The sequence below is a fragment of the Manis pentadactyla genome, chromosome 1 (genome assembly GCF_030020395.1).
Source record: "Manis pentadactyla isolate mManPen7 chromosome 1, mManPen7.hap1, whole genome shotgun sequence".
NCBI classification, from domain to species: domain Eukaryota; kingdom Metazoa; phylum Chordata; class Mammalia; order Pholidota; family Manidae; genus Manis; species Manis pentadactyla.
This window is the reverse complement of record NC_080019.1, coordinates 23254246-23275137: the sequence shown is the minus strand read 5'-3', so window position 1 is coordinate 23275137 and position 20892 is coordinate 23254246. Positions and strand designations below refer to the sequence as shown.

Sequence of the window (20892 nt, the reverse complement as noted above, 5' to 3'; positions counted from 1 at the left end):
GCGCAGAGATGGGCTGAATCCAGACATACTCCTCTTGCGCCCTGTGAGGCACCAAATGCCCACAAGAACTGTTCTGTCAACATGAGAGACAAAGGCTGCAGCTGGCAATGGGGGAAACTTCCTGGGGAGGAAGGCCCCACACACGGCTGGCAGGTAGATTACATTGGACCAATGCCAGTAGCCCCTGGGGGCTATAAATGGGTCCTAACTGGAATAGACACTTAACTCTGGACTGGGCTTTGCATACCTGGTGGTAGATGTAAATGCCCAAAATACCATTAAAGGATTGGAACAGAAGACCCTGCACCAGTTCAGACCACCAAGTTACACGTCTTCAGACCGAGGGACACACTGCACAGCCTATAGTGTCCAACTGGGCCAAGAGACATCCCATCAGATGGACATACCGTGTTGCATCTCATCCTCAGAGCAGTGGTTTAACAGGAAATTGGAGTGGGCAGGAGAAATATTTACTGTTTAAAATGGGAGGAGCTAAAGGCATGAGAGGCTAACTTACACCCCTTCAGGAGTGTGTGCCCACACTCAACATGAGGGGTCTAAGGAAGGGTCCCCACTGGATAGATTCCTCCACTTTTCCGGGGAATCTGGGGAAAAGAGGGTGGGGAGGATGCTGATGCGACCATACAGTTCTTCCCCACGTCACCGCAACTTTCTTTTTTCCTACCGGATGCAGTGGTCCCAGGACCAGGGCTGCAACAGCCGGTCCCAGAAGCAGGGAAGATTACCAAGCAAGAAACCGTAACCTTACCCTTAAATCTTTATGTCAGAATTCCTAAGGGCCTGATGGGGTGGATTGAGCCTTCACCCCATGTGGCCAGGTTGGGGCTGACAGTGAGCTCAGCTGTGCCGCCTAGTGGCCAGGACAGCCCGCTGGTTCTGCACCTGTGTAACCTTACCTTACATGAGTGGCAGTGGGCTGATGGGGAGGCACTTGCTAGACTGGTATTGCTGCCAGCAATCTGGACCAGTACAGTAGCCGAACCTAATGTCCCTTCCACGGGGGAAAGTCTGGGGAAAGATCAATGACAAATGGAGAGAAGGAGAAATTATAGCTGAGGGTAAAGGGATGAATAAGCGGGTTATGCACTGAGGGAAAGCCACGGTTTTACTAACGCCTCAAGAGCGGCTCAGAGCAAGAGAATAATACCTCTTAGCGAAAGCATCCCAGATGCCCAGAAGGGTGAAGCACTTATGTCTGCAATGACCACCTCTGCTTTTGGAAACTGAAAAGGCTGAATGACAGCCTGCAAGCCACATCACTCTGGGAGAAACTCTGGTCATGAGATTTTTTAGGACAAATGAATTGTCACTTTAAATCTGTCCGCACCCCACACTGGCTTCTCCAAATGTTAGGCCTATTTGCATTGGACTGTCACTCTGTGATATAAATGCCACACCAGGTGTAAGTGCTGTGATGGGTACGACTGTTTTGCTGTATGGAATCTGTGTTTGAAGACCAGGGGGTGGACTGTGATATAATGAATCATAAAAAATACATATTTGGCCATTCATATGACCAAATATATATTTCTCAGGTACATTTGTTCTTCATCCAGTTCCTGAGAGCACTGCAGTCTTACAGGCAAGGCGGGTGTTTTGTCATGTTAATGAGAGACTTTCGGACCCCACCCAAGGGCAGGGGCTGCATGTTGGATCAGCCAATGGCCAATAGTTTAGTCCATCATGACTGTGCAATGAAGCCCTCACCGAAACCTCCAAGAAGAGCTTTTTGCTCTCTCCGCGCTCTGCTCATCGTTCTCTGCTCAGCTGGATCCTGCTTCTGGGTCGGAGAGAGCTTCTTTGCTTGGGGAACCAGATACCTCCACGGGCCACCAAGCTCAACAAGGACAGAAGCTCCCTTATTTGAGACCTTGCCCTCTGTCTCTCTTTATCTGGCTGTTAACTTGTATCCTTTATGGCATCCTTTATTAAACTGGTAAATGTAAACCCAAAAAATTAATAAATAAATAAACTCTATGGAGATGAGAGGGTTTTTCCATCTTCATGACCCCACGGTCTGGGAGAGTGCATTGCACCTAGTACACACTCCCTAAATGGTCTCTGCACAAGCGATACTATCCTTTGGCTGCATATGAGATGTCAGAATTTGTCCTGGAATAGTTCTGATAATATGCAGGCATTTAAAGTATAGGATTTCAGAGCGTGCTTATGTTTGGTCTTCGTTCCCTATACAGAGGAGAGAGGGCATGACTACCCCCACAGTCAGCTGAGGAAACTGAGATTACACAGATTACATGCTTTGCACAAGGTCACCCAGCAGTAAATACAAGAGGCGGAACTAGAACCCAGATCTCTGACTCTCCGTCTAATATTCTTCCACTGCACACCCGTCTCTGTGCATGTCTGTGTAATAATAAACCTGACTTGGTGATTGTTACTTGTGCTTTAGGTATTTCTTTGTTGTTTATCCAAGTATGTTGTTAGCAAAGCTGCCTGTCACATTAGAGTCTAACTATGACTTCAGGTTCCAGAGGACAAGGATCAATACATAGTAGAACTAGGCAGCAACTATAAACTATAGAAAGTGGACTTCCCTTAAGCATTTCTTGAAAATTTTAGTTAAGCCACAATTAACTTAGACACTAAACTCAAAATGCTCTGTGGATGCCATCTGTACCTGCTAATTAACACTCTGAAATGCTCATACTGTAGGTGTGCTGGACGGTGTCCGTTTCCATTCTATATCTATTCTCCATCTTTCCCACGCTGCTCTGAGCCCCAGTTGACCTGTATGGACCACTTTTTTCCACAGTTCTCTTGCCATCTGGTTTCCATTTGGATTTCCCAGTGGAAGTCCAGCACAGACTGGAGGGAGGGAAGAGAATGAAGTTTGGCTATTTATTCCCCTGACTCCCTCTCTGAGGGGTTGTCTCAGGTTGGTTTGGACCCACAACTGAAGCTCCTGGTTCCTGTCAGGTGGCCCTCCTAATGGAGCTCTCTCTGACCCTTTACATATACACTCAGTCCCAGGGGCAGTAACCATGGTAAACTTGCCCAGAATATGGCCACAAATTCTTTGACACCCCTACTCTCAAGAAGTGGGGTCTATGTCCTCTCCCTTTGAAAGAGTGGGCTCCATGACTACTGTGGACAATAAAATATGGCAGAACTGACACTGTTCCCATTTCTAGACTGGAGACTCTACTTCCCATCTCTAGGAGGCCCCAACCAACATATAGGAAATCCACCTTCCTGAGGCTGCCACGTTGTAAGAAAGCCCAAGTGGAGGGGGGAGGAAGGGAAAGAGAGGGAGAGAGACCCATGGATGCAGCAAGCCCCAAGATATTCAGGCCCTACACACTGCACTCACCTCAGCTGAGGTCCCACACATCACTGGGCAGAGATGAGCCGTTCTCACTGCACCTCGCCTGAGTTCCTGAACCAGGAATTCATTGCTTTATACTAACAAGTGGTTGTTTTAGGTCACTAAGTTAGGGAATTGTTTGTTACATAGCAATGAATCACCAAAACAGCATCTGTTCCTTCTGGGGCCCTCACTGAAAAACTATGTATGACAGTCATTAGGGCTGATAATCACATTCTAGACTTTTTTTCTGGGAAAATGGTATAACTGCACTTCCCTCTGAGGTCAGATGTAACCTGCTGACTTGCTTCAGACAATGAGACGTGAACAGCAATGACGTACCACTTCCAGACAAGAGCTTCAAGAGCCAGCGGGCCATTCAGTATGTTCTCTTCCCTCTGACATTATGACAGGGGATATCAGCTCCAGATGGTGAAGGATCTATCAGCTTGAGTCCCTGAGTGAGGATAGCATGGACAAAAACTACCTACAAACTGCTCATCCAACACAAGCAGTGTGAACGAAAACTAAGCGTTTGTTGTTTCAGCCCCTGAATCACTCACGCTGTGTGACTGCAGCGTCCTCACTGTGACTAATACAATCAACTCCTGTGGCAAGCTAATCCTGGCCAAAAATGACCCCATGCATGGGGGGACCATTGAACTCCTGAATATTCTGCACACAAAGGACGTCCTTAAGTTAAGCAAACACATAGACCTGTTTTTCTTTACACATACGATCAAGAAAACCATGGGAATCACCCAATCATGTGGCACCATGGGGACACACCTCTTAGATGACCTCCAACCTCACAGAACCTAATGCCCAAAGACCCCTGCAGTTACACGCTCAAGTCCTCGCCATGCCTTGCACAGGCTGCTCCCAGGCAAGAGCTGCGAAGGCACACCTGTCCCAAGGGGGCAGACCCCTCCACAGCCCTTCTCAGATGCGGTGGTCCAGGACACTCCCCACCACCTCTTCCCACTTTCCTGCACAAGGGGCAGATTTGCATTTGCAATCTGACAACTCCCCAGCCTGTCCCACTTGCTCCTTATTTTCTCTCACACAAGCGTTTCCCTTGATAAAATCCTTGCACATTTAATCCCATCTTGGCATCCACTTCTCTAAGAACCCAGACTAATACAACCATACCAATGATTATTATTCAGCCTTGAAAATTGAGCTTTGATAAATTAAACATACCGAGACAACAGAAGTAGCTCTTCCTGGATAAGGGCTGTCTAAAGTCATAAATAACCTATTTTGTACAATATGATGTCCATATCTAAGTCTAGATCTAATTCCTAAAAAAGTTATATTAACATGGCATCATTTTCTTTAACACAAATTTTACAAAGAAAGATTTCACCACCTCTCCCCCAAAATGCATCCTTTCCTAAATATCCAAATTAGTCTTCCTATCCCTTACTTATCCAAAACACTGGAGACCATATATATTTTGGAATTCAAAAACTTTTCATGTTTTAGAAAAGTAATATGTCCATCTGCCAAATATAACCCAGCAGGTCTGAGGAAGCCCCCTATAATCAAATACATTGATATTTCTTCAACAAAACATACTAATATTAACACAGTAGGATAAATAACACAAGCCTCAAGATAGTTCAAGAAAGGGTTTGCCATCAAATGAGTTCAGCAAAGGTTAGGTTGTACCACCATGTGAATTATAAAAGCAACTCTGTCTTCAGAGCTTTTTGAATTTTTGAGTTGTGGAGAAGGGACCGTGGACCTGTACATACACACTACAGAAAACTATGCAGCCCTTTTTAAAAAACCAGATACACCTTTGTACTAACAGAATAAATGGTCACCCCACAGCACTGGATAAGGAAAGCACACAAGAAAATGACTTGCAAAGCCAGCATGTTACACGTGAACACAGGCCAGGGGACAGGACAGGTGGGGACACTGTCACTTGTCAAGACCCCCACACCCCCTTCCCCTTTATACCCGTAATGCTTTATAATGACCTTATCTCTGATTAAGAAATTCTGTGGGAATTTCTTAATGTGATGTGGAAAATTTTAAGCATGCATTTATATTATTTTATGAGACAGAGATTGAGTTACCTCTGCAAACTGTCTACATTGATGGGATGGCAGGTAACTAAAAAAAAGTGTAAATTGGACACTGAGATAGTACACAAAGGACATTTATTTAGGATACTAAATAAGGCTCCTCTGTCAAAGTGAGGGACCCAGAATATGAAAGATACAACAGGAGCCCCTATAGGACATCCCTTCCCATATCAAAGGAGAGGATATAAGCTCTCAGATGTTACTGCTCCTACTGGGAACTCCTCAAGAAACAACCAATTGTGGACTCTTCCCCAGGGGCCTCTGAGCCCCTGCCCTGCCACTCATGAAAGGATCCCTCCCTAATCAACTATTAGAGGGACCAAGAATGGTTCCTTTCCCCCACCTTGCCCTGCCTCCTTTTTAAGCCTTTTAATTTTAAATAATAAAAAATTTAAAACACAAACAAATAAATAAAAGTCACTAAATAGCCCTGGGAGAAATTGTCTACAATGGATAAAAGTTCAAGAATTTTAATTAAGGCTTGGAAATTTAATCCAAGTTCACTTTGCATTTTATATATTTAGTATTGACTGTAGTTTTTTCATGTATTCCTAACTTCATGATTTTAAAAATTCATATTTAAATTATGGGCATAATTGAGTACAGTATTAGTTAACATATGTAAACTGCTATTCCTATTCTCCGTAAGCCACTGCCTGGGAATGTACCACTCTGCTTGGTACTTTTACAAACATCACTCCATCTGTGTGCTGTTTATTGAACCTCCTAAGTCTAAGGTACTGTGTTGGGCACTGGAGACGCCCCAGCTAACAAAACATATGAGAACTCCATCCCCAAGAATCAGGCAAACCACTGTGGAAACAGACACTAAACAAGTTGTTGCACGTTTAATGATCTGATTCCATTTGGACGAAGTGCTAAGAGAGAGAAGTACAGCGTGACTGGTCAGCTTCAAACAGCATCTCTCTGAGGTGGGTCCCATTCTCAGTTATGGGTGAAGGGTTGTCATTAATACGCATAACCTTAAGGTATGCTAATTATAATCATATAAAATATCCTGAACAAATAATAACTATAATTATCACTATTATAATAATGACTTAGGAAATTATTTTACATCAACCAGTCAGTGAGGAAAAGCATGGGAATAAATGAGGAAGAAAGTCTAAATGTGTGACACTGTATGGATAATTACTGCCAGAGAATTTCAATAGCATTATTGGATTCCTCTACAGAGGAAATTCCTCCGTGCAGGGGCTCAGAGATTTGCACTACAAGACATCCACCTCGCCACCCAAACAGCAAGAGAGCAACAGAAGGACAATCTGCAAACAAACAAAAGGTTTGACTTCTCCAATGATATGTCTCAAATTTTCTAAGACAGATTTTATTTCAAACATTTGGTCCCTCTGCCCCCATAAACCACTAAAAGAACCTGGAAAGATCAGTATTTTGAGGTTAAAACCATGACCAAGATTTCCTCGTAGGCCTAGAAGCAGCACAAAAATCCTAGTCAGACCAAGTACCCTGTTTGTTTTGGAAAATCCTGCCACTATGCTCAAAGGGTACGGAATGGATAAGAGATCATGTCTCCCATCAAAACCTGCTGTTCTACACAAGAAGCCCCATCACCATGTACAGCCCCTGTACAGTTACTTCAAAGTTGCTATAATCAGGAACTCTTGAAATCTGTAAAATGAGACCCCATAGGAATGAGCTTCCAGATGCACACAGGTGGGCATTCCATCAAAACAACATGTGGTAAGTTGTTTCTTGCTTTATTCCCTCCCAAGGCTGGCAATTCTAATAACTGACAAATATCCTCTGAACTAAATACTATATATGTCTCTTTACCCAGTAAAGAAAGAAACTCTTTAGATTAGAATTCTAGGTCCATGGGTGTCTCTGACAGCTCCCAATGAAAAGATATCAGGTGATCTATTATACAAAATGAGAGCATCGTAAGAAATTTAGAGTTGTGCTAATGAGACAGCCAACCTTTGATGGGACCTCAACTTGGCTTCACTATAATTTTTACTGTCACAAAACTTTTATAATAAAAAATCACATTCTGTTAAGAAGCAGGCAAATGCATGGCAACTACGCTACCACTGCCCCCTCCGTACCGTGGTAAGCCTTGCACCCTCTAGGACGGACTGGGCCTCAGCTCAACAGCTGTTCCAAGTAGCCACTACCCCTGAGCAGAAGTGATCACAAGAATCAGAGTCTACCTGCCAGTCCTCAGGTGGACTGTCTATCTTACTAGACATCCACAATGAACATTCTGCGACACCAAATGGATCCCATGAGACTTCAGGTGTCACCACTGTTAAGATCTGTGTTTGATATTGCTAAGGAACATGGACAAAATGAGAAGGAAAATAAGGCTATAGTCATTATCAAGTCAATTATACTATGTTCACCTTCCTCAGTTTCCATCAGATGTACTCTAACTGGAGAAACAATTACATTAGCCAATCACTGACCTTATGGAGGGCAGGAGCCAAGACTGGTACCAAGAATCCATTGTAAATATAATTGACAAGCTGATTGCGAATCAAAGGGTGAGCCACCTAAGAGACGAACAGGTAGTCACAAAAAAGAGAGTTCAGTCTTTAGGTCTTCTTAATCAGACATTTCTGTGTACATTCTGAATTCAACAAGGAATCCCAAATTTTTGCCATTTATTCCATGGTTAAAAAAGAATTCAGATTTCAAACCACCACGTACATTTTTCAGATGGCTTATTCTAGTATAAACAGCTTGGTAAAAAAAAATTGGTAATTTTGGGTTTCTACTTGGAAAAAAAGGCAACAAGTAAACTGAATGTATATAAGGACTCAAAAGTTAAAATTAACAAACTGTAAAATATAATTTTGCCCCATATCTTTATCTATGTCCCATCTCAACTTGTGACTAATTTTAAAAAAGAGTACAACTGTCAAAATGGACAATTCATACATCTACTTTGCTAACAAAGAATTTTCTCATTTTGAAGATGCATTTTCTGAAAATCACTTATATTGATGAGGAAAGCATTTAGAAAACTTTTTCATAAAAAGTAAGATACTGGGCAAAAGCAGGAAACATTACCAGAGGTATAATACTTTCTGATTTTCAAAATATATTTACCATAGATAGCTCTTTACTAATACTTTTTGTAAGTAATCTTCTCGGTAGTACCCACAATTTAAAAATCTTGAAGTCGATAGCCTTAATTTTAAAATATAATATGAAATATATAATTTCTCTCTTCTTAACCATGCCTGTTAGCTGTACTTCTCTTTCTTAAAAAAAAAAAAAAGTCAATAAAGTTAAAGGCAATTTCTAGGGAAGTGAGGCTAGATTTTAAGTTACTGATAATCTCGCTCTGCGTGTACATTTGGGAAGGAACTAATAGTTTCATCTTTTTTATTTCCACATAACTTATGCAAGAAATGTTCACAGACTGTAATATTAAAGTAAAAAAATAACTTAAGGTGTAATCTATTTATCTTATATATAAATAAAACTTCCTTTGACTTAGCAATAAAAATGAGATAGGAACTAAAGTAATTTACTAGCATTTTCTTCCAGAAACGATTTCTTTATTTGGTAGATAAACAGATTTTAACTAACATTTTTCACCTTACAAACACCATAAAGAAGATTTGATTTCTTAATAATTCTAATATAAAGGTGCTATTTATATTGTATAGAAATAAAACATTTTTGATGAAAACATACTATATCATTAAATATATATAAAATCTGATGGTTACTGAAAACAGTAACAAGAAATCTGAAGGTAAAAAATCTAATCAAGAAGCCAAATTTACTAGAGTTCAGTGGTTGTTTTTTCCCCCGAAGCAGGCCAATTTCAAAGCAAATTTAATTTGTGTTGCTAAGATGCTGCTTAACTTCTTCTCAATTCAATTGGGATAACAATATTCTTTATGTAGTGTGCACCATTAAGCAAAATAAAGTGTTTTCCTTTGTCAACTCCCAAGAAGACCTTGAAGAAAAAGTGCTATAATTTGGAGTACTTAGAAGCCTAAAAATACCTATTTAATGAGTCAGGCATTTAACTTATTTTTGATGGTTAAGTGTATAATCAAAACAGAATTAACACATTTTATGAAGAGGATAAAGAAAATCTACTCATTTTTTTCTCAATTAAAACTCCCCAGAAACCTAAAAACGAGCATTTTCACTCAAGGACATTTAGTATGCTGAAAGCATCAATATTCCATAAACATTTATTAAAATCTTAAAGAAGGAATGTTTACAAACTCTCCTTTGCAATGCTTGTATTCTGAGCGGACCATAAGGAAGGCTCCTCTGCCGTGCTCCAGTACCTGTATGACGGCATTGCAGAACTCCAGGGAGTTCATGAACTGGACGAGAGAAGGCAGGGGGAGCCAGTCGTCCCTCAGAAGGCAGTGCCATTCCTCACCCTTCTCTTCCAGCTTCGTAGGCAGGGAAGAGTAGAGACCACTGAGCCCAGTTGCAAGCACCTGTGTTCGCAGAAATAAAAATGTAAGAAACTCTTCTCCACAGTTCTTAACCTGCAATGAACAGCTCCTAGGTGATCCCAATGCCACTGGTCCAAAGACTGCACATTAATAGCAAGGTACGAAAGTCTTAGGCGCGACTGATGAGTTAGAAAGGGTTCAACAGGTGGAGGCAGCGGCGAAGGACAGCTCCAGGATGGGAGCGGCAGCGCTGGAGGTATCTGGCCGATACACACACTGCTGATATGGGATCCTTACCTCTCACATACCAGGCATAGGCTGGGCTAGGGTGGGGAGAGTGAAGGAGATGCGTGCAGAGATGGAGAAACTATGATTCGTGCCCCCAAGGTGCCTGGGGTGGGGAGGAGGATGGCAAACTCATAAACGATGTGTTATGAGTATAAAACACTGAGTGCAAATACAGAGAGGGCACACACCTCAGTTTGCGGAAGGAAGCCCTGGACTGAGGCGGTCCAGAACAGAAGATTTCACAAGTCAGAACCATGAGGAGCTTTATGAGAAAGATTCCTGCAGACATGTTAGAGGTCATGACTGGCACAGGTGTGCTTACAATTCAGAAAGCACTTTAATCTGATCTTCAAAAATTATGGCAAAGAAACACGGCAAGTAGAAAGAACTGCAGGTCATGGGTCAGTTAGATGTGATGACAATAGTTCAAACAGAGCTAAAGTGGGTCTAAACTGAAGCAGCTGTAAGAAAAGACAGGAGGCAATACACTTGAGTATCACATGTAACATGGACGTGAGTGTGATCAACTGTGACATGCATCAATCCAGTACTAGTCCACAGATGATGGGCTTCACCTCCTCCCTCAGCGCGCTGTTCCTAACATGAAACTGTCAGCATTTGGGTTTAGTAAATGAGGGTGAGTGAGAACTCACACTGTCCAGTTACCCAGCGTGGTCGCTGAGAACATGGTGATGCCCACAATAGAGAGAGAAACGTAGGAAAGGAATGCACAAATGCTGAGCACCTGCCGCTTTCATCTTGCGGAGTACAAAGGGAAAACGAATCTCACAGCACTGAGGCCACCCAGCTGGGAAGGAATGCTGACTGACCAGCACCCAAGGAGCCCCAATCTGCAGACACACAAAGGCAGTGCAGAGAAGGCCCAACAGAAGCAAGGGAGTCATCGACACAAGGTACTGCCTGGGTAGAACCCTGAGGTTCCAGGGACTCAGAGGAGATGGGGACATTCAAGGAGATGCTAAATCCTGAATTAGGCCCAGAAAAGAAACATCAAAGTCTTCACAGACATTACAGTCTGATGATAAGGCAAAATCAGGCAACTGTTATAGTGTAAAAATCCTCAGAATATGTAATAGAAAATATCTGGTGCTGAGATGTATAAAAGGCCCTTAATCCAGACTTGGGGCAGTGCAGGGAGGGAGCAGGAAATCTTCTCAGAAGAAGTGATGTCCAAGCTGCTAAGAAATACATAGGAGTTAGCTAGAAAAGAGTTGGAAAGGAGAATATTCCAAGCAGAGAACATATAAAAGCTTAAAGGAGAAAGAAAAGATGGCATCTTTCAGGAACTAAGAGAAGTGTGATACTTTTGGAGCACAGAATCAGAGGCAGAAAAAGCCTGGCAAAGGAGTCAATCCTGCAGGGTTTTGTAGGTCAGGGTAAAGGGCTTGAGGGACATCTCAGTGGAGAGTCCAGTAGACAGACATGGGTCTGATGCTCAGGGGAGGAATCTGTACTAGATAGAGGTGGAAACTTGGAGCCATCTGTATGCAAATAACACCTCAAGCCATACACACCAGAGATACAAAGGAAGGGAGGTTTAGACAGATGAGAGAAAACAAAATAATCCACAGTGTGTGGCCTCCAAAACAGAAAGTCAGAAGGAGGTGTGGCAATGGAATATTATTCAGCCAAAAAAAGAAGAAATCCTCCCATTTGCAACAACACAGATGGACCTAGGGGGTATTATACTCAGTGAAATAGGCTAGGCGGAGAAAGACAAATACCATATGACTTCACTTATTTGTGGAATATAAAAACAAAACAAAACAGAAGGAACAAAACAGCAGTAGACTCATAGACACTAAAAAGTGACTAGTGGTTACCAAGGAGGAGGGGCTGGGGTGGGGTGGTGGGGAAGGTGAAGGGGACAAAGGGGCACAATAATTTGCAATCACAATGTAAGTTGGTCACAGGGACAGTAGTACAGCATGGAGAATGTAGTCAATGACTCTGTAACATCTTTCTATGTTGACAGATACTGCACTAGAGGGGCTGAGTATTTAATAATGCAGATGAACCCCTGTGTTGTATATTTGAAACCAATATAAGATTGTATATAAATGATACTTTAATTTTTAAAAAAAGGAGGTATGGATCCAGGTATGTTGAACTTGAAAAACTTACCTACGAACTCAGAGCTGCCCCTCCTTTTCCCATGCCCTGTCTCCCAGCACCCTCTGCGCCCCCCTGGACAGCAATCCCCTGGCACTCTGCAGTCTGCCAGCAGTCTGCTCCAGCTCAGCTGGCCTGACTGGTTCACTCCAGTCTACACTGCAGGTGTGGCTGATCTGCGCAGTCAGCGATGGTGACTATCAGACACTAGGGGTACTTACCCTCAGTGACATAGCCAGCTTGACAAGAGTCGGCCTGGGGACTCAGCACAGAGAAACCAGATGACGCCATCCATGGGAGAGAGTGGGGTGCCTCCACACGGAATAGGGGCCCCCAGTGAGCAGGGAGAGCAGCAAGAGAAACAGATGACCCATTTCAGGATTGCAGAGGTCGAAAGATTATACACGTTTCTCTGTTCTGTTTCCTAGTGACCTTCAGTCATGCATTCACTCACTCATTAAAAGAAAAATTAGTGAGCACTTTCAGGCCAGATACTATGTAAAGAACAAAAAATGTAACAGTAGACAAGATAGTGCATTTATCACTTTTTCAAAATCAGGGCATCTATGGTCCCAAAGGAGAATGTCCCCTCTTTAAAGTATTTAACTCCTTGTCAACATAAGCAAACAAATCACTTTAATTCCCGTTTTGAATGTGACCCGAGTGGGCGAGCTGCCTGTTGTAAATTAGAAACCTCTGGCAAGAGAGAACAGAGACCAAAAGTTCTCCTTGAAGGGAAATCTAATCTTGATGCCACATTTTAAAAATCAATTACATTTGCTAACTCATGCTAAATTAACCACAAAACAAAGGCTTTAATTCCGCATACTCCCAATTCCTTAACCACTTTGAGGCTTTGAAGATTCATAAAGACAGGCTTAATTTGTCTGACTAAAAAGCTGGGAATAACTATTCAGTATATCAATATAATTACAGCAACATTAATTTTCAGATTACATACACCAGTGACAGTAATTAAAAATAACACATACCTAATATTCACTTTTTAAGAAGAGTATTCTTTAGAGAGCATGGCTGAGAGGCAAACAGAAGCCTATGTGTACAGAAAAGGACAGTGCAGTGTGACGGCTGGACATGGAATCCTGCTGTGTTCTTGCCACAAGAAAGCAGAGCTAGAGAATGTCTCTACTCGCTTCTTCAGAATGGCAGAGAAACATGAAAGAAAACATTCTGCAGAATAAAGAGTATTATGTAGTCTTAAGAACAAGATTCCAAAACTTTACAGCTAAGTATTTATATCCTCCCTTCCAAGACTTTGCTCAGAGTTCAGATGAATTCACCCAATCCATGTATATTTCTAGAAAACCAACTGTGGGCCAGACACTGTGTAAGGCTAGTGTGGGGGAAAGGTCCATGCCCAAGTCAGACCAGGTGAGATGCCGGAGACTGCCCAGAAACCAAGAAACACAAGAAAGGCCACTGCTGCACAGAGGGATCAGAGGGCGCCGTGGGAACAGGACAGGAAAAAGGAGACACAGCCACAGGTCTGTAGATGATTTTTCCAAGTGTTTAATGGCACAATGTATTTACTTTTAAATTTCATTTTTAACTTAAAAATTAAAAAATAGACCCTCAACAGCTACTTAAAAATAAAATGCCCATCCACTATTTTAGCCTTTTATTGATCCTGGCCACAAAAAAGTCATTTGTGAAACATTATATTTATTCCCAACACATTAAGTAGCAACCCAATGTTTCTAATTTATCTTCTCCCAAGAATCTCCTTAAAAGAAACTTATCACCATAGAAAATGATAAGGATGACAGCAGACAATTAAAAAAGCAAACCACTTCCCTGACAGCAGAATGGCATGGTTAGTATCAGACTAACATGATTTTGAACTAGACTCTGCCATTTACAGCATAAAAGTCCTCCAAGATTCAGTTTCTTCACTGAGTCATCGCAAGAATCAATGAAAGCAATGCATGTCAAGAGATAAGCATCATGTGATAGACAGTGACTGTAATAGGGGGGATGAGGACTTGATAAAAGGGGTGAATATTGAAACCACAGTGTTGTTCATGTGAAACCATCATTGTACATACTTTAATAAAAAACAAAAAAGAGAGAGAGAGATAAGCATCATGGTTTACACACAGCAATGTTTCCAATGCAGGAAAGAAAGAGCATGCACAGGACTGAGCAAGGCAGGGAAGGTCTACCTTTAACTTTAAATATCTAATGGGACCCAGTTAATTTTAGCAAAAACGAAAAGATTTTAGCAGATGGCTTTAGTTTGAAGCTAGCAGCAAAACATCTGGTGGGGACCATTTCATACAACACGCCAAAATAAAAAGCCTCATAAATTCTAGATATGGGATAAATAACTTTCTATCTGAGGCTGAGTACCTAAAGGTTGCTTACTTCAATTTGCATTTTTGATTTATGTATAGGCTGTTTTCTACTTTTGCCAATATGAAACAAGCTACAAGGGCATAATCACCAACACTGGGTTAAAAAAAAAAATCGAAAGAAGTGATAGGCCATATATAGTCTCCAATCATTTGTTGGCCCTAAATTGTTCCCTAGAGTATCCCCATTCTCCCACTTTTCTTGGGAAAGCACATCTGGAGATTAGAGGCACTGGAACTAGCAAGTTCTTCCTATCAACTACAACAACCAGCATTTCCCAGCGTGGTCCAGTTTCCTCAAGAGCCATTACTCTCCCCAAAGCCTGATGCTAACACACTTTGACAATCATACTAATTAGAGAAAGCTTTTTGTCAATTGTGGTCCTTAGCCACATGGCTAATAGAGTATACTTTTATCTTTGACATAAAGAAGACTTTTTTTAAATTATGTTGTCAGATATAATTATAGAAAACTGGGTACAAATGAGATTATGGGATCTATCCTGAGGGGCAACTGAACACAACGAAGCTCTGCATTCCATGTTAGCAAATCAGGTCAGTTAGAGATGATGTTTTTTCTCCAATTTTAATGAACTGTACAGTGCTTTAAAACACGTTTTTATAAAAACAACAATTACTCAGGGAAGCCTGCTTGCAACAGAGTAAATGAAAATCTGAACATTAAAAACATGCTCTATTCTAGTTCTAGTATATTTAAATTTTAAATATGAAATATTACAAACATATGAAACAGAATAGAAAACCACCCCCAAGATTTAACAGATTTTAATAACAATGTCTGGCATATAGTAAGCTCTCAATAAATATATTATTGTTACTATTATTCATAATTATCTCAGCTATTCCTGGTCCCTTACACACTTTATATAACTTAGCATCGATTTGTCATGTTCTCCGAAAAACCCTACTGGTATTTTGATTAAAGTCACATCAACACCCCACAACCTATAACTTACAGTTACAAAGGGGAAATTTTACCTTAATGATGGGAAGAACTAGTGGCCACCACCTTCACCAACCAGGTGATCAAGTACAGCGTCACAAACAGGGGGTAACCCAACACATGCCTCTTGATGTATGATCGGAAGTGTACTGATCACCTATAAAGTTTTCTTACCAATTTTATTTAATCAAGCATTTAGACCTAATTTCCCATTTGCAGGAAATACAGGAGTGAGGGACAAGTCAAACTATACAAGAAATGAACCCAGAATGTGGGGTTTTCTACAACACAATGGCTCATCTCTTAAAAAGTCAACGTCATGGGGGGAAATAGTGACAGTCTGTTATAGATCAACAGAGACTTAAGAGATAGGACAGCCAGAATTGTACCTTGTATTGGACTCCAGCTTGGAAAAATATCTATGAAAGGCATTTTGGGCGTAATTGGGGAACTGGATATTAGATTCTATTACAGAATTACTGTATAATTTTCTTGGATACAATTATGATATTATCGTTATGTAGAAGAATGTCCTTATCTCTGGGAGATACACATTAGAGTATTTAATGTCTATAACTTAATTTCAAATGTTTATAACTCAATTTCAAATGGCACAGCAAAAACAAATAAAAAGCATAGATGATAATACACCAACGTATGGTGAAATGTTAAGTTTTTGAACTTAGGTGGTATATATACTGTATTCACCTCAATATTCTTCCAAGTTTTCTGTATTTTACTTTTTTATAGCAAAAAGTTGTAAAACATGCATTGCATTAACTTTACAGATGAATTTGCAGGAAAGTGTCATCTACACAATAACTACAAACTACAGTGCTTTCCATTTATTTACATCTTCTTTTAAGCCCTTCAGTCAAGTTTTATAATTCTCTGTAAAGGCTTTTAATGTATTTGTTAGACTTACTAAAGAAACCTTAGGATTGTGTTGCTTTTGTAAATGGTATCTTTTCTAAATTGCCTTGTGTATACTGATCAGGTGAACCACCTGAATATTTTGATGATTTGTTTCAATACTTGTGCTCCTTCTTTAACAGAAATACCCAAAACAATTCAAATAAGCCCAAACTCAAACCTTTGTATAGCTCCCTCACAAAGCTGTTTATTTTTTAATAACCTTCTACCTCCACAATGTTGCTCCTGTACAGTCCTTTTCATTCTGGTTCCTCCCACTCGTTTCCAGATCCTCATATGTCTCCCTACCTCCTCAGCATCTCCCAAACTCACCCATCTTACATGACCGGATTCAACTCCTAAAAGAATTCTGATTTTGCTGTGTTACTGCTCAAATTTCAAGAGCTCTCCAAACTGGATACAACAATCATGGTAGACAGAATAATGCCCCTCCCCTAGCAACGCTGTCTACACCACACTAATCCCTGAACCTGTGAATAAATTAGGTTGCATGGCAGAGGGGAATTGGGTTCTAGTCAGCTGATCTTTAAGTAGGGAGATGATCCTGGATGATCCATGTAAACCCAGTGTAATCCCAAGGGTCCTTAAAAGAGGAAGAGGGAGGCAGAAGAGCAGAGTCAGAGAAAGGCAAGACTACCGAGGAATGGTCAGAGGTGCACCACTGCTGACTGCAACAATGGGAGAAGGGGCCACAAGCCAAGGACTGTGGGTGGCCTCTAGAAGGTGAAAAAGTCCAGAAAACTGACTCACCACAAAAAAGTCTCCAGAAAGGAGCACAGTCCTGCTGACATCTTGATTTTAGCCCAGTGAGATGAGACCTGTTGGATTTCTAGCTTATAGTAAGATAACTACTACTGTACGATAATACATATATTTGTGTTGCTGAAAGCTGGTACTTTGTTACAGCAGAAATAGAGGACTAAGACAGCAGTGTATGCTAAAGATGCTTAAATTCAAAGTGAGAAGTCCCATTTTTGCCTAAGATATATTCTTTGAGGGGTTCATTATAAACTGGACTACTGAAGGAGATAAGAGAGAGTACGTTGGCGCAGATGAAAGGAATCGCTCTTCACCTCCCATGTGACTATCAACCTTTGTTCAGTGTCTTATTCCATCAATCAGAACCCAGAAGAGAAGAGACACATGGCACACTGAATTTCTTAATTGAAATTCTGTTTTTCACAATGTTTATGCATTTGTTTGCCTGGAAAAAAACATTCACCAGACACTAGCTTACCCTGGTCACCTAGTAAAAATAGGAATTAGTAAAAATAAGAATTAGTAAGATACAGAAGACGATTGAATCTCAAAGCAAAATACACTGTGTTAACTCACTAGGATTGCTACTCGCATTTTGGGCCAGTCAGTTCTTAACTGGGCAAGACTGTTCTGCAGACTACCAGGCACCAGCATTCCTGGTCCCTGCACACTAAACGCCAGTGGACATCCCTCCCAGGCCACCCCATGTCCCTGTGACAACTAAACATACCCCAAAGACACTTCTAAAGGCCCTCAGCCCTGGTCAAGAACTGCCCCACTGTGTTAGTTAACAATGGACCTGATCTACTTATGGAAACTTGCCTGGCCTGTTCCAATAAACCTCACTAATGGTCTTAAACACTTATCCAGCAGAATCAGGCATATTTAAGACAATGTAGTTTCTAAAGAAATGTAATGAGGTAATCAGTAAAAAATAATCATGCAAATAAACTGGAAATGTTCCCTGAGTTGGAAAAATAAAAATAGCTACTCCCTGACATATATGACAAACCAAAAGATCTAAATCTGTCATTGAAATCCCCCTTCCGAAGACAATACTAACACCAAAAAATAATCAGAGCTCTACAGCATCTTAAGAGCCCCAGAAAGCTCACATTATTTTCTGGAAGTGTGATTGGGTTCTGGCTACTCCTATAACTGCAAAGGACTTTATATTTTATCCCTCAACATTTCAGTCATTAAGAAACTATACAAAGTATTTCTTGCTGCCTCAAACTGTAAGTATGTATTTGTTTTTTTAAATCAAATCAAATCAGTGTTTTGTATCTACAATTATAGTCACCATCTTACTGAGAGAGAAATCAATTTGTGAAACCAGCTGTGAGGGGGTCTCACCTCATGCCACGATTCACTGGTACAAAATCAACCTGGAAAGCTAAGAATATAGAAAGTGCAAGTTTTACCAACTGCTCAGGATATATGCTTAGAAAAAAACTACAGGAGTTCCTAACCCAACAGAAGTGAACAAAGAAACAGTAACACCTGTATTTCCTCTGTTGGCTTATTTTGAGCTGACACTGCTCATTCAAGTAGCATCTCAAAGTAAATTCCTATGCTCCTTTCCATAGAAGATGCCAAATACAACTTTGCTGGAAAGAAAGGAGTAATAAGTTACTTATCATTAGCACAGGAGAGGAAAAGAAGAGTAGGTGGAAAGTGGGCCAATGAAAGGGACTTACTGGGCAAAAGTAGGTGTTCTCCACAATGTGATGGGCCACCACGCTGTTCTCAGCAGACAGAGACATGATGAAAAGCAAAGCGTCCCGGGCCTGCTGACCTACTGCCCCCTCTCGGTGAATGAAGGGAATCAGAAGGGAGAAGATGAGGAAGTTGGTGGCCCCTTGGTCCTCACTAGTGTGGAAGAAGAGTTCCAGGATGGACGGATCTTTGGCAAGGATGGAACAGAGCTGATTAAGCAGGACAACCAGCTTCCCCTCCACAGCGGGGGTGGTGGTTCCTGAACAAGAGCTCAGCAGCATCATCAGGGGCTTCAGAATGGGCTTGTGGTGCAGCAGAGGCTGGTGCGACTGGGTGACCAGCATCTCGTACATCCTCAGCTGCTCGATTTTAGTCTCATCAGTAAATTCCCGCCTCAGGCTCCAAAGGAAGAGTTTCTCCATGATGTTCTCAGAGACCACAAATTCCAGAATCGGCCCCATTGCCGCATCCTTGGATTGCTCTTCAATCAGCAAGAAGAGCATGTGTTCTACATAATTCTGCACGGCACTTGCCTCATCTGGAGGGATGGATCCATACTTTGCCTGGGTGTTCTTCAAGGGGTCGTGCTTCTCTAAGATTTTCACAACCTGCAAACAAGTCATCTGTCACTCATCTGATGTTCATTTTAATTACAAAAACATACTACCACTAACTATGCCCAAACTTCATGAAAAATGCAGGAGTCAACACCCACAAGATATATAGGAGCTATGTGTTTGTCTATCTCTTAAAAGAAAATCATAAAAGGGCTAAACTATAGAAAAATGTTCAGTTGAAGATGCTTGCTTATTATAAGTTTTGGCAACCTAAGTGTCAAGACAAGTAGAAGGTGTATGTCGGCTGAGCTACGTGCGTTCCAGGCCTATTATTATGAGGATTATTGAGCAACATGTAAAAATGTACATGACACGTTAGATGAAGAGGTAAGTTACTTGTATACAGTTGGACCCATCATTATCAACGATGTCAAAAACATGTATTTAAAAAAGACTGAAAGGAAATATGGAAAAATAGTAATCATTTTATGTTCAAAGTGATGACAAGCTCTTCAATTGTTTTCTGACCTGTCAGGAATATAATATGGCTTTTTAATTTTAAAATACATTAAATAAGTAAGACTGGCCATGTCCTCCTACAAATAGAGTCGATTCGGAGGTCTCAGCAGGAGAACACAGCTCTGCACATGCCCCTGACAGAGCCATATCCCTCCTCCTCTACTCGGATGGGCACCGTCTTCAACCAAGCAGGCAATGTCAGGAAGGACAGGAGGGACCTGAAGAATGAGAGACACACACCAAGCAGGACCACCCCTAACCCATGACGTATGTTCACATGAAAAAAGAGGAAGGTTTTAAACTCTGCATTTCTTAAAACCAGACAAAGTTCTGAGATATCCAATTACAAAACAAATCTCTCAAGTACAGGGGTGCTGAAAAAATTTTGGAAAGAGCCATGATGGTCATACCACATTATGAATGTAGTTAATGCCACTGAATTATTCACTTAAAAATGGTTAAGATGGCAGGTTTTGTTATATATATTTCACCACCAAAAAGAAAAAATAAATTGACAGTAAGAAATAAATAAATCTCTAATTAGGTCACGTGACAGCCCTAGAATTTCTCTCCCTTACCACTGCTGGCCGTTGAATGCTTCCTACCTCTCTCTGCCCAAAATACTTCTTTCTATTTGGGGACCTGGAAATCAAAACCATTTTATACCTCAGCTTCCAGGTAACTTTATCACTTGGAATTGCTATGATAATATCCATTCAGTTTACTTCCTTTAAAATGTATACACATGATACTTTTTAAACAATCAAACATCATATTGATAAATATCT

General features: G+C 41.1%; 1 protein-coding gene across 5 annotated transcripts in view; it reads right to left on the bottom strand.

The window, feature by feature from the left end:
* The window catches only part of FHIP1A (FHF complex subunit HOOK interacting protein 1A), a 246957-nt gene that overhangs the window by 59879 nt on the left and 166186 nt on the right, over window positions 1-20892 (bottom strand). For 3 of the 5 annotated variants that reach the window (XM_057493990.1, XM_057493948.1, XM_036887886.2), the window contains 3 exons: window positions 19010-19636; window positions 9744-9902; window positions 7893-7979 (listed from right to left, as the gene is read on the bottom strand). In XM_057493990.1, coding sequence (XP_057349973.1) covers window positions 7893-7979; window positions 9744-9902; window positions 19010-19636 — 873 coding nt within the window. The remainder of the gene's footprint in view (window positions 1-7892; window positions 7980-9743; window positions 9903-19009; window positions 19637-20892) is intronic. The other 2 variants (XM_057494059.1, XM_057494042.1) reach the window with 2 other exon arrangements.